Source organism: Coregonus lavaretus, assembly GCF_964263955.1.
Source record: "Coregonus lavaretus genome assembly, chromosome: 2".
NCBI classification, from domain to species: domain Eukaryota; kingdom Metazoa; phylum Chordata; class Actinopteri; order Salmoniformes; family Salmonidae; genus Coregonus; species Coregonus lavaretus.
Window position 1 is genome coordinate 4729234 of NC_139989.1, and position 13287 is coordinate 4742520.

A 13287-nucleotide genomic window follows, 5' to 3' on the forward strand; every position below is an offset into this window, starting at 1 on the left:
CAAAGCAAAAAGAAAAATTGGAAAGACACGACAAAATATCAAATAAAACCTCTATGCTATTTGGCTCTAAACAGACAGTACACGGTGGCAGACTATCTAAAAAAACACTGACTATGTACAGACTCAGTGAGTACAACCTGGCCATAGAGACCGGTCGTCACAGGCAAAGCTGGCTGTCCAGAGAGGACAGGCTGTGCTCATTCTGCCCCCGGGAAGAGGTAGAGACAGAGCTGCATTTCTTATTACACTGTGACAAATACTCAGACCTAAGAGAATCTGTCTTCCCCAAAATTATCATTCAGTACAAAGAATTTGAAACTATAATAGTTAAAGAAAAAATCCAATATTTATTGGGTGAAAAGCCTAAATGTGTCCTCCTTCCACAACCTGAGGGACGGCCAGTGAAAAGTACAATGTAATGTCAATAATATTTGCCATTTTGTACTGTTTTGGCTTTCATACCACATGCCATGTGGCTTTTCAGTCATGTTGAGATTGACCTACTACTATTGCTTTATTGTATTATTATTCACATTAATATTGTTGTTGTAGTTGCTGTTAAATAGTAATACCATTTCTACTACTACTACTATTATTATTGATTCCTTAGTGCTGTTGGTCCCATTGTTGTTGTTATATGTGTACTTTGACAATGTAAGAAATGTAACTTGCCATGTCAATAAAGTCTATTGAATTGAATTGAGACAGAAAGAGAGAAACAGAGGCAGAGGCAGAGAGAGAGAGAGAGAGAGAGAGAGAGAGAGAGAGAGAGAGAGAGAGAGAGAGAGAGAGAGAGAGAGAGAGAGAGAGAGAGAGAGAGAGAGAGAGAGAGAGAGAGAGAGAGAGAGAGAGAGAGAGAGAGAGAGAGAGAGAGAGAGGGGAGTGTGAGTCTGATGGGTACATTGTTTTATGGGGAACATGTTTCCTGCAAAGCCCTTTCTTGTCTTGGTATTTCTATGGTCTAAAATACAGCGAAACAACAAGAAAAAGTCCTTGGTGCTTCAGATAACGTTTTTTTACATTTTAGTCATTTAGCAGACGCTCTTATCCAGACCGACTTACAGTTAGTGAGTGCATACATTTTTTCATACTGGTCCCTCAAGGGAATCAAACCCACAACCCTGCCGTTGCAAGCGCCATGCTCTACCAACTGAGCTACACGGGACTATAACTGCACGTACAAGAAGCTTTGGGGGTGTGATTTTAGTCTAGATGACTTTCCTCTTATCATCAGTTTGCTTATTCAAGTGAGGAAAAAAGGCAGAGAGAGCAGTGACTTTTCCCTTGTGTGGAGAGACAGCTTGCAGACAGTGCTGTTGTGTGTGAGTGTAAGAGCTCAGCAGCCCTCTGGAAGTAAATGAACCTCTGCTGTCCATGAAGAGAAAACGAAATTTGTTGTATTCGATGAGTCACATTCTTCTGTCACTTATTTGGTAGAAACTATTCTCATAGCATCAGAGAAGGCTGAATAACTTTATTTCTCTTCACAAATGAGTACGTTTTTAATACTATTGTCATACACTAGCTCAGCTAACACTGATGAGAAAACAGAAAACTGTGGACAGAAATGAAAGTGGTTGAAAGTGTGACATTTTAGGAATCACTACACACAATTGTATTTCCCCAGCTACGATTAGATATTTTAGTCCCCTCATGTGAACCCATCACCCATAGCTGTTCTCCTCTAATACAGACTGGCTCTCAGACTGTAAATACTGAAACCAATCAACTCACCAGCCTCAGGTCTGTATGGCCCATACAATATAACATAATATAGATCTGAACAGTCAACTGAAGGAGAGAGAGAAAGAGAGAGAGTGAGAGAGACAGAGACAGAAAGAGAGAGAAAGAGAGCGACAGAGAGGGAGAGAGAGAGAGGTATAGAGTAGAGCAGTAGAGAAAAGTAGAAAGTCTTCCCTGAGGATAGGGATGATGATGGGAGTCTCTGGCTGTGCCTGCCTTGATAAACTCCATCATTTTAACATTGATTGTGATGATTGATGGGAAGAAAATATGAAATGGGGAGTGGGGGAGGTGGGGGGGCACTGGGCTGGGAATGCCCTTACTTAAAATCGATGTGTTCCTTCTGGAGGCGTGCACGAATCCCTCGCGTGTTGTTCCGTCTCACATGCACGTCCACAGTGGCGTTGTTTCGGATCAGAGAGGCACTGTTGGGCTGCCACAGGTCCACCTGAGAGACAACAGAGAGAGAGTTAGTTATAGTGAAATGAACATGGGACACATGCATACAAACACCGACATGGCAAGACACTCTCGCCACCCAAACAACCGTGCTTCCCTTGATGAACCCACAGTTCTGAACAGAACTATATTGGCCCATCCCCTGAACAAATGGCTTTAGCTTCCTCCTGCTAATAAACCCAGGGCTTCTGGGGAGATGGACAATAGCACAGCTTTAACATTCAAGGCTGTTCTCCACAGCACACTGTGACCTGGAGTCTAGATCAATATTATGGCTTAGGGCATGATGAGTCTGTCCAGCAGGTCAATATTGCTCTCCGAGTAAAGTTTGAGGGAATGTTGATGACTACACCCACATACACACACACACACACACACCACATAGACACACACACATGCACATGCACGTGCACGCACATACACACACACACAAACACACCACAAGGCCCTATTAACAGCCCAGTCAAGCCATTCCCTCTGCCTCCCACACCCTGCTGTTTGGCCCCAGGTTAGCAGCAAAGCCCCTTCTTTCAGCTCCTGCCAACAGATAGCACTGCTGGCTGGAGCTGGTATAACCTATCCTTTAGCCAGCTATTAGCAGCCAAATAAACACAGATATGTTGACCCTGGACCAGTCATTGATGCTCTCCAAAACCAAGGTTTTATGTAAAGATAATACCAGCCTTGCTCTAAAATATAACTTTTTTGGGAGCATTAATCAGCGATTCTGTTATTTGCTTTGATGGGAACTGAGCGTCTCATAGCTCCAGCTGGCTCTCGTTTCAGCACGGGAGTATAATCCTACAGACTAGTACAAACGCCTATTAACAGACCAATTAATTTAATGGTTAACAGAAAGCCATGCACCCGCTTTGAAATAAACGGTATAGAATGGCATGGTGTCCTCAGCTTTTCTCTGCTACTCCCAGCCACCATAAATGGGTACGGTCAAAGGCCTCATTTCCAAATGGCTAAGAGCACCATTGTTACGGTAAATGTTTCCACATCTTCATCTCTTTGTTGGTCTCACAAATAAAACAGCACATGCCCAAGCATCACTTGTGTATCACTATCAGATAACATGGTTCACTCTTAATGAGGCCCTTGTAGGATCCAAGTTACGGTTTTCTATAATTGTTTACAGTAAAGGCTCTTATAGATGCATTCCTTGGCTCTATTAGGAAATAGAATCCCTGTGGATTAGATCCTTTATGACTTGATTGTTTACGTGATTTTATTTGCTGTCATAGGATACCTTTAAATTGAGGTAGTTGTGATATGGTTCATGGCAATGACGGCATGGAGTTATGAAAGCTACTGGGCCCACAGTAGTGATTAGTTCAGTCCTGAGACATACTGTAGACATGTTGGCCTCAACACAAGGCAACGAAGGTGAAATTCTATTGGAGAATGCGTTCTTCAGGAGAAGCTAGACAGATCTATCATAAGACATAGCACTTGGTGGTCTAAGTATCAACAATTCAAAGGGCAAAGCACTAATGGAAACATCTTTCCACTAGTATCTGAATGATGGCACAATTTCCAGCACAACATATTTTGAGTCCAACCATTCTGTATCTTTGTGGACTGGCACCCATAGATGTGAATCAACAATTGAACGTATTATGTGACACTCCTCTCTCTATTTGATCCCAGTCTCTCCCTGAAGGTTAGAAGTGTGACTTTGGCATGAGGTCGTCGCGGCGCAGCACGGATAAGCTAATGAAAACACATCTCAGCAGCAGCTGTCCAAACAATAGTCACCATCTCCAGGCTCTCCTGGTCCACTGGCCCTCCTTATACAAAGACTCAGGTCAGACCAAGACCAACATGGGGGAACCATCAAATTATGTCCGGTTATTTAGCCATCAGTACAATAAATCCCTACTTCTTGGGTCAATTTACTTTTCCCCCTCTCTGTCCCTCATTCCCTCTCTGAGTTATTCTTTCTGGTTGTTAGAACAGTTCAGCCCAACCCTGAACCCTAATAGACTTGGCCAAGGATAACTATAACAGCCCAAACACTTCAGACATACAATACAGTACCTCAAACACTACCAAATAGCCCCTATCAGTGATATACTACCCAATATAGGCCAAAACAACTAAAAACAGCCCACCACTGGCAAAACATGCTATACAAAAAGTGGGACGGCTGTATCTAATGTGAATTTATCAATTCAGCACAGTTTTCATATATTAATCTTGACCACCCAGGCAGGTTCCACACTCATTTTCATACTCCACTAATAACATCAGTCCTTCTGCTGGGAGTTTATCTTCAAGGGAAGGAAAGTGCAGGAAGGTTGCCGTTTTTCCTGGCATTGCTGTGTAATTGTTCCCAAATGGGTTGGGAATGTCACAGGCCACAGGAGACGCCTTCTCGCCTTGTCCGAGGAGCCTGCAGGTTTTTCCAACTGCAACGGTCCATGAACCAGATATCTTTCTTAATTCCATGAACTGCATCATCTGCCTCTCTGTAAAATGTGTCAGAAGAAGAATGTCTAGTACACTGATAACAGCATGATTACTATGGTTCTCTGTTGATGGTAAACAGTGAATGTTTAATCATGGCCTATTTTCCCTTCCTGGTGAAGCTACAGTATTGATTTCTCTGAGCTATCAGATGGAGACTCAATCTAAACATACCTCCCCATTATGTAAACATAAAGAGACTTCATCTCTCCCTCACACTCTCAGATTGCAGAGCTCATTGATGTAGAAAAGGGCCTCTTCTTCTCTCATAGAAACAAAAATGGTCTGATGGTGGAAGGCTCCCTCTCCCAGTCTCCCTGTCTCAGTAAAGATGTTCCATCAATGGCAGATGTCCACGCCTCAACGCTCGCTCGCTATCTCACTGTCTCCCTCTTACTATCACTATCTCTGTCACTCCACCACCACATCAGAGAGGGATGTCACGCATCACCTGCTCTGTGACCGGTTACCGAGTTGTCCTACGAGGACTAGGACCATGAGCAGACGTGAGAGGAATTTAACATACTGTGTTCTTAGCGCTGGGTGTGACTCTAACTGAGACTGAACCGAGACAGTTTGGATTCATGATGGATATAGAGCAGGCATAGAACTAGTTGGCATTTCTACTGCATACTATTGGAACCGACGCAGTGATTTTGAAATACATAATCAGTAATTGCTTCCAAACAGATAACAGATTGAGCCAAAGTGTTGATTGGGTATAAATCTGACTGTACATTGAGATCACTATGAAAGGACATCAGTCAAACCTATCTATCTATCTATTGAGAGAGAGAGAGAGAGAGAGAGAGAGAGAGAGAGAGAGAGAGAGAGAGAGAGAGAGAGAGAGAGAGAGAAACAGCTCAATCTGCATAACACTGCTGTTCTGACAGAGTAATCTCCCTCGTCTCGTAACGCAAGTTGACACGTTGACTCTGGGAAATATGATCATCAGCACTGTCAGTATCTCTGTGACTTCGCCTGGGAGTTGTTAGACTAACACTGTGTCATAATTATCAGAGATGATGAGTGGGTTAATTACTGTGTGTGTGTGTGTGTGCGTGTGTGTTTGTGTGTGAAAAAAGAGAGAGGGTGAGACTATTAAAGACAGGACATCATTACCTTTATGTTTCCCAGGAGTTTCTTGAGCTCCTGAACCTCCCCCTCGTTGCTGGGCGTTATCCTGAAGACTTGATCACTGAAGAAGCAGAGGGAAGGAGTTAAGTAACATTTATGCATTTCTGTTCTATTTGCTGAAGGGAGTACTGGCCATTGTACATTATAACTAGTATACAGTTTAACTACACCAGGGTTCCCCAACTGGCAGCCCACAGGAGCTTTTTAGCCCAGGGGCGATCACCCCCCCCCCCCCCCCAGGTTTCCTGAGTTGTCTTTAATTTTATAAAAGACTGTAAAAACACCTGCAAATCAGCTCCAATTGATTAAATTTTTTGGAAATCTGTCCCAAACTATTCCCATGCATAATAAAGAGATATGTGTGATCGTATACAAATGTAAGCAAGTTTTTAAATGATTATGTTTTAATCAAACAATATATCTGTTTGGGCTTCTAGCGGTCAATTTGCAGTCTACAAATTATTTGAAATTATGTTCCGGCCCCCTGACAATCCGCTGAAGAAAAGATTTGCCCGCGGCTGAATCTAGTTGATGATCCCTGAACTACACTGTGCAGTATGATAGTGTAGCTCCTATAGTTCTCCTCTCCATTGTTAGCTCCCTAGTGACATGAGAGAATCTTGGTGTGGCTGAGGACTCTCTAGAGTGGGTGGATTGGTGTGGTACTGAAGCTACAGATGTACAGTTGAAGTCGGAAGTTTACATACATTTAGGTTGGAGTCTTTAAAACTCGTTTTTCAACCACTCCACAAATTCCTTGTTAACAAACTATAGTTTTGGCAAGTCGGTTAGGACATCTACTTTGTGCATGACACAAGTAATTTTTCCAACAATTGTTTACAGACAGATTATTTCACTTATAATTCACTGTATCACAATTCCAGTGGGTCAGAAGTTTACATACACTAAATTGACTGTGCCTTTAGACAGCTTGGAAAATTCCAGAAAATGAGTTCATGGCTTTAGAAGCTTCTGATAGGCTAATTGACATCATTTGAGTCAATTGGAGGTGTACCTGTGGATGTATTTCAAGGCCTACCTTCAAACTCAGTGCCTCTTTGCTTGACATCATGGGAAAATAAAAAGAAATCAGCCAAGACCTCAGAAAAAAATGTGTAGACCTCCACAAGTCTGGTTCATCCTTGGGAGCAATTTCCAAACGCCTGAAGGTACCACGTTCATCTGTACAAACAATAATATGCAAGTATAAAAACCATGGGACCACGCAGCCGTCATAACGCTCAGGAAGCAGACACGTTCTGTCTCCTAGAGATGAACGTACTTTGGTGCGAAAAGTGCAAACCAATCCCAGAACAACAGCAAAGGACCTTGTGAAGATGCTGGAGGAAACAGGTACAAAAGTATCTATATCCACAGTAAAACGAGTCCTATATCGACATAACCTGAAAGGCCGCTCAGCAAGGAAGAAGCCACTGCTCCAAAACCGCCATAAAAAAGCCAGACTACGGTTTGCAACTGCACATGGGGACAAAGATCGTACTTTTTGGAGAAATGTCCTCTGGTCTGATGGAACAAAAATAGAATTGTTTGGCCATAATGACCATCGTTATGTTTGGAGGAAAAAGGGGGTTGCTTGCAAGCCGAAGAACATCATCCCAACCGTGAAGCACGGGGGAGGCAGCATCATGCTGTGAGGGTGCTTTGCTGCAGGAGGGACTGGTGCACTTCACAAAATAGATGGCATCATGAGGAAGGAAAATTATGTGGATATATTGAAGCAACATCTCAAGACATCAGTCAGGAAGTTAAAGCTTGTTCGCAAATGGGTCTTCCAAATGGACAATGACCCCAAGCATACTTCCAAAGTTGTGGCAAAATGGCTTAAGGACAACAAAGTCAAGGTATTGGAGTGGCCATCACAAAGCCCTGACCTCAATCCTATAGAACATTTGTGGGCAGAACTGAAAAAGCGTGTGCGAGCAAGGAGGCCTACAAACCTGACTAAGTTACACCAGCTCTGTCAGGAGGAATGGGCCAAAATTCACCCAACTTATTGTGGGAAGCTTGTGGAAGGCTACCCAAAACGTTTGACCCAAGTTAAACAATTTAAAGGCAATGCTACCAAATACTAATTGAGTGTATGTAAACTTCCCTACCCACTGGGAATGTGATGAAAGAAATAAAAGCTGCAATAATTGTCTCTACTATTATTCTGACATTTCACATTCTTAAAATAAAGTGGTGATCCTAACTGACCTAAAACAGGGAAGTTTTACTAGGATTAAATGTCAGGAATTGTGAAAAACTGAGTTTAAATGTATTTGGCTAAGGTGTATGTAAACTTCTGACTTCAACTGTAGGTTCTTAATTTGATCACTCTGTTGCAAGATAACTTTCTTGCAACTCAGGAAATTTAAAACTTGTAGTGCATTTGATGTTCAAAGAGGCTTCTAAAGTGTGTAATATACACTTTGAAATTTCAGACTTGAATTTCCCTTACGAAAAATGTATCCACCACTACAAAAAAATGACAATTAATTATAAATCCACATAAAAATTCACATTTCCTGTTGCTGCAGAATTACTTTCCTGCTGTAGGAGATTGGCTCAAATTAAGATCCTATACCTGTACTAACTACCTTATAGGATCCACCTATCTATCTAAACTATGTCTGTAAACAGTCAGGATGAAAGTGCTGAGCGAGATTTAAAACAACTAAAAGCACCTCACTCTATGACATTTCTCGGCCATACAGTAGTGTCAGAGTTAATGCATTCTCCCTTTCGTACATGACTGGAGAATGCCACCTAATTGTGAGAGATGATCCAGCAGGGTTAGGGGAAGGGCTGGGTCCTGTATTAGTGTGATGGAAGGGATGGATGACAGGGTCATACCAGTGGCTGACAGATAGGATCCTGTTACAGCGTTTTGGGACATAGGTTTATTATTACAACACATCATTACATTGAGACAGATGAGAATCAGGAGTCTTAAATAACATGAACCTACATTACGACATATAATATACTAGCCTAAATATATACTGACAAACGCACATATCACAGCATCCTACAGGTTGTGGAGGGACGTATCATTTTTGGGGGTAGAATGACTGTGAGAACGTCAGTTCTGGTGACTTTTTAAAAAGACATCCTACTGACAATAAAATGATGCTGACATCTAAAATATAATTTCCCCCTCCAAAAATGAGCCCAATAACAGATTGGTCCATATTATCTGGCAGGTGTGCTATTTAGCAATACTCATTATCACCTGATGTAGCCCAACTGATGCAGCATAGTGGCTAGAAATAAATAGGCAGAGGGTTGCCCATCTGCATTTACCCCATTGGGCAAATCATAAGCTAGATCACAAACTCTAAAGTCTAAATATTAGGCTATCTTGTTGCTAATTACGGTATAGCAGCATATTGATGACTTGAATGTCCCCCCAAAAAACATTCCACTGACACTCAGCCAACCAAGGATCATGTAGACTACTGTGAATATACTGTAATATAAGCCTACCTGTTACACCTGACTCATTGGCGCCCGCTAACGCGCATAAACCATGCCGCTGCTAAAACTAAAATGGTGCATTTTACACATTTCTTGGATTTGAGAAATAAGTGTAGTTTAGTAGAATGCTCAGCGATTCTCATCTTATAACAGTGGCCATCAAAACTGCTTTCAAAAGTGTGTTTCCCGTGACTGGATTAAGAATGTTGAAGGCTACAATGACTGGGCATCACAGGAAGTTGGTGGCACCTTAATTGGGGAGGACAGGCTCATGGTAATGGCTGGAGCGGAATTAGTGGAATGGTATCAAATACATCACACACATTGTTTTTATGTGTTTGATGCCATTCCATTTGCTCCGTTCCAGTCATTATTATGTGCCGTCCTCCCCTCAGCAGCCTCCTGTACTGGGTATGCATATTTCTCTCCCACTGGCAATTTGAATGCTCCTTGAGAGGAATATTATTTTCTCGCATAGAATGCGACAGTCTGAACAATTGAATAGGTCAACTATTCTTGTCTGATTTTGCTGCTGCTTAGCCTACTTCTGTTGTTGGCTGTGGAAAATGTAATGTGGACAACAATCTTTCATTAGATAATTCAAATAGGCTAACGAAAGGTAACGGGTCTCAGCTCCACCCGGCTCTCATTTAGATCATAGGTGACGGGTCTCAGCTCCACCCGGCTCTCATTTAGATCATAGGTGACGGGTCTCGGACCCAGTGGGACCAGCCAAATTTAACCCCTGGTAATATGAGTCATAACCTTTGAACGGTTTGGGCTAGATACAAGTGGTTTGGGCCTAGAGACAAGTGGTTTGGGACTAGAGACAAGTGGTTTGGGCTAGAGACAAGCGGTTTGGGCTAGATACAAGCGGTTTGGCCTAGAGACAAGCGGTTTGGGCCTAGATACAAGCGGTTTGGGCTAGAGACAAGCGGTTTGGGCTAGAGACAAGCGGTTTGGGCTAGAGACAAGCGGTTTGGGCCTAGAGACAAGCGGTTTGGGCCTAGATACAAGCGGTTTGGGCTAGAGACAAGCGGTTTGGCCTAGAGACAAGCGGTTTGGGCTAGATACAAGCGGTTTGGCCTAGAGACAAGCGGTTTGGGCTAGATACAAGCGGTTTGGGCTAGAGACAGGCGGTTTGGCCTAGAGACAAGTGGTTTGGGCTAGAGACAAGTGGTTTGGGCTAGAGACAAGTGGTTTGGGCTAGAGACAAGTGGTTTGGGACTAGAGACAAGTGGTTTGGGCTAGAGACAAGCGGTTTGGGCTAGAGACAAGTGGTTTGGGCTAGAGACAAGCGGTTTGGGCCTAGAGACAAGCGGTTTGGGCTAGATACAAGCGGTTTGGGCTAGAGACAAGTGGTTTGGGCTAGAGACAAGTGGTTTGGGCTAGAGACAAGTGGTTTGGGCTAGAGACAAGCGGTTTGGGCTAGAGACAAGCGGTTTTCTGAATTGTAAACTATAACCATAACGGTCAAGGAGCTGTGCTCTATAATAGGCCCTACTCACAGGCTGCGGTAGGCTACATCGAAGCCTAATCAGACTTGCCCGTGCTCATGGTTCTCACAGGTGAGGTCAGGTGCAAAAGAAAGTGAACACTGCATCTGCACACTCTCCAGTGAAGAGAGGCATTTACAAAGTGCTATGTGGAAGGGGAATTTTATATTTCAAAGTGGCCTCCTATTGGTCAGATTTTTGCTACTCATTTACCAATTACATCATGTTTCGTTTTGTATTCCCATTGTGATTGGTCCCTGAACCCATAGGAGACCATTTTGAAATATATAAAAGCCTCCTTAATTTTCACATCTGTAGGCAGAGGTCCTCTGTAGCTCAGCTGGTAGAGCACGGCGCTTGTAACGCCAAGGTAGTGGGTTCGATCCCCGGGACCACCCATACACAAAAATGTATGCACGCATGACTGTAAGTCGCTTTGGATAAAAGCGTCTGCTAAATGGCATATTATTATTATATTATGTAGTTTTTTACCAATTAAGAAGCACTTTTATCAACTTTCACTGTCCTCCAAGAGTTGCTGAAATTCCTCTTCACTCTCACAGGTGAGGTGAAATTATACAATGTATCGACTTTGCTCGCAATGTGCCCCACTCAAATATATAACAACAGCCAGAGCCCACTGGACTAGTCCATTCGTAGATGCTAACTACATTTAGCGTCTATTCATGAAGGTATCTTCTGGCCGGGGGAGTTTTGGCCTGAATGTTAACACGCATCGCTTGCGGTATGGTTTTGGAAACATAAGGAACGTATCTTTCATAGCAAGAAATAACAATAATAATATTAATAATAACAATAATAAAAAGGTTAAATTACTACACTCCTTTATAGGGTTAGGGTTAGCGTTCCAACACGGCCATATCTCCATGTTACAGCGCTTGTTTACGGAAGACAGAGGCGACCAACTGGGCTAATTAGCTCTCTCGTGCTCTGAACACCTACGTGTATGCGTAACTGGGAAGGAAGTGTAGCGGAGGTGTAGTTCGTCGGCTGGAAGGATCTGTGCAAACCTGTGCAAACCTTTTTTATTAGAAAGATTATTTCTCGCTGATATGAAAGATAAGTTCCATATGTTTCGGAAACCATATCGCAAGTCATGATTATTGACATTTCTAAACGTTAAAACAGAGCGTTGGGGTTGTAGTTCACATGGTCCCACCGGTACGCGGTGCTTAAAGATGAGAACCATTGAGATAAAGCAGAATGTCTTGTTAATGCCTTGGGTTCTCGAGAGAAAGCACTGGACATGAAACAATGAAACAACTTGGTTTGCTTCCAATGGCACAAAGACAATTTTGCTATACAATGTATTATCTGGGTGAATATTTCTCTAGGCGAACTGGTGCTAAATCAAAATTTCCAGTCAGAGAGCATGCGTCACAATTTTGAGCCCTGACCTTGACTATGAAACACATTGGTGAAAATAAATAAAATATCCATAACTTATTATTAGACACAGTAGCAAACAACATCAACGAAATGACTGTGTGAAGCCCTGGCAATTCCTTTCAGGTGTAAACATGGGAAATAGATGAATGAAATACACTTCATCTGACTGTGATGTTCCATGGGGTCTAGTAGTCATTCCTCATTCTCGCCTGTTTAACACTGCTTCTGAATCTCCTGTATTCATAGGCTATAAAGGCAATCCCTAGGCACACTGAAAATACATTTACACTAACGATACCATCATAAAGATAACAACATCATAAGAAGGAAAAAACACATGTTTGGCTAACTAAAACCACTCCGCTCGTGTTTGGCTAACTAAAACCACTCCGCTCGTGTTTGGCTAACTAAAACCATCTCAACCACCTAAGCTATCTGGTTTCAATGGTCTGGCTTTCATATTTCTCCACACAGTAAATCAACTCAGCTGCCAGATTCACACTGTAATGCAAAGCTTTGCATACAGATGCAGGATCTTAATTTGATTACCCTGTTGCACGAGAAATTAAATGTGTTTTTGTAAACTTTTCAGTGGAAATTGTTAAAAGTAGTCCTTGTGCATAGAGTTTGTTTAACTTTGCAATCATTGGTTTTTGTTTGACATACATTTTTAAGTAATACAAAAAAATAATAATAATCTCAGCAATCTACAAACAATACCCCATAATGACAAAGTGAAAACAGGTTTTTTGAATTTTTGGCAAATTTACAAAAAAACAAAAACAGAAATACCTTATGTCGTGACGTGACTTTCTTTAATGTATGACTGTTATTTATCGAATCCCCTAACTATGTTTAATTGTCACTCATTAGGAATTTGGGGCACCACGGAAGAAGTTGTTTAACGAGTTACCGTCTCCCGAATTAAACTCTTAGAAGGTACATTATATGTTATATATTGATAACAGTCACTTATTAAATAATTACCTCTTATCAGTCTCATTCTGAACGTCGCATAATCCTTGAACCTGCAAAAACCCTAACCTTATTGATGAATCAGCAATACACAAATTGGCTTAATTGTTTA

General features: G+C 42.1%; 1 protein-coding gene across 1 annotated transcript in view; it reads right to left on the reverse strand.

Moving 5' to 3' along the window:
• Positions 1-13287, reverse strand: part of cpa6 (carboxypeptidase A6) — a gene marked incomplete at both ends in the record, with an annotated part of 49781 nt that overhangs the window by 20617 nt on the left and 15877 nt on the right. The window contains 2 exons of the mRNA XM_084146206.1: positions 2067-2191; positions 5800-5875. Coding sequence (XP_084002332.1) covers positions 2067-2191; positions 5800-5875 — 201 coding nt within the window. The remainder of the gene's footprint in view (positions 1-2066; positions 2192-5799; positions 5876-13287) is intronic.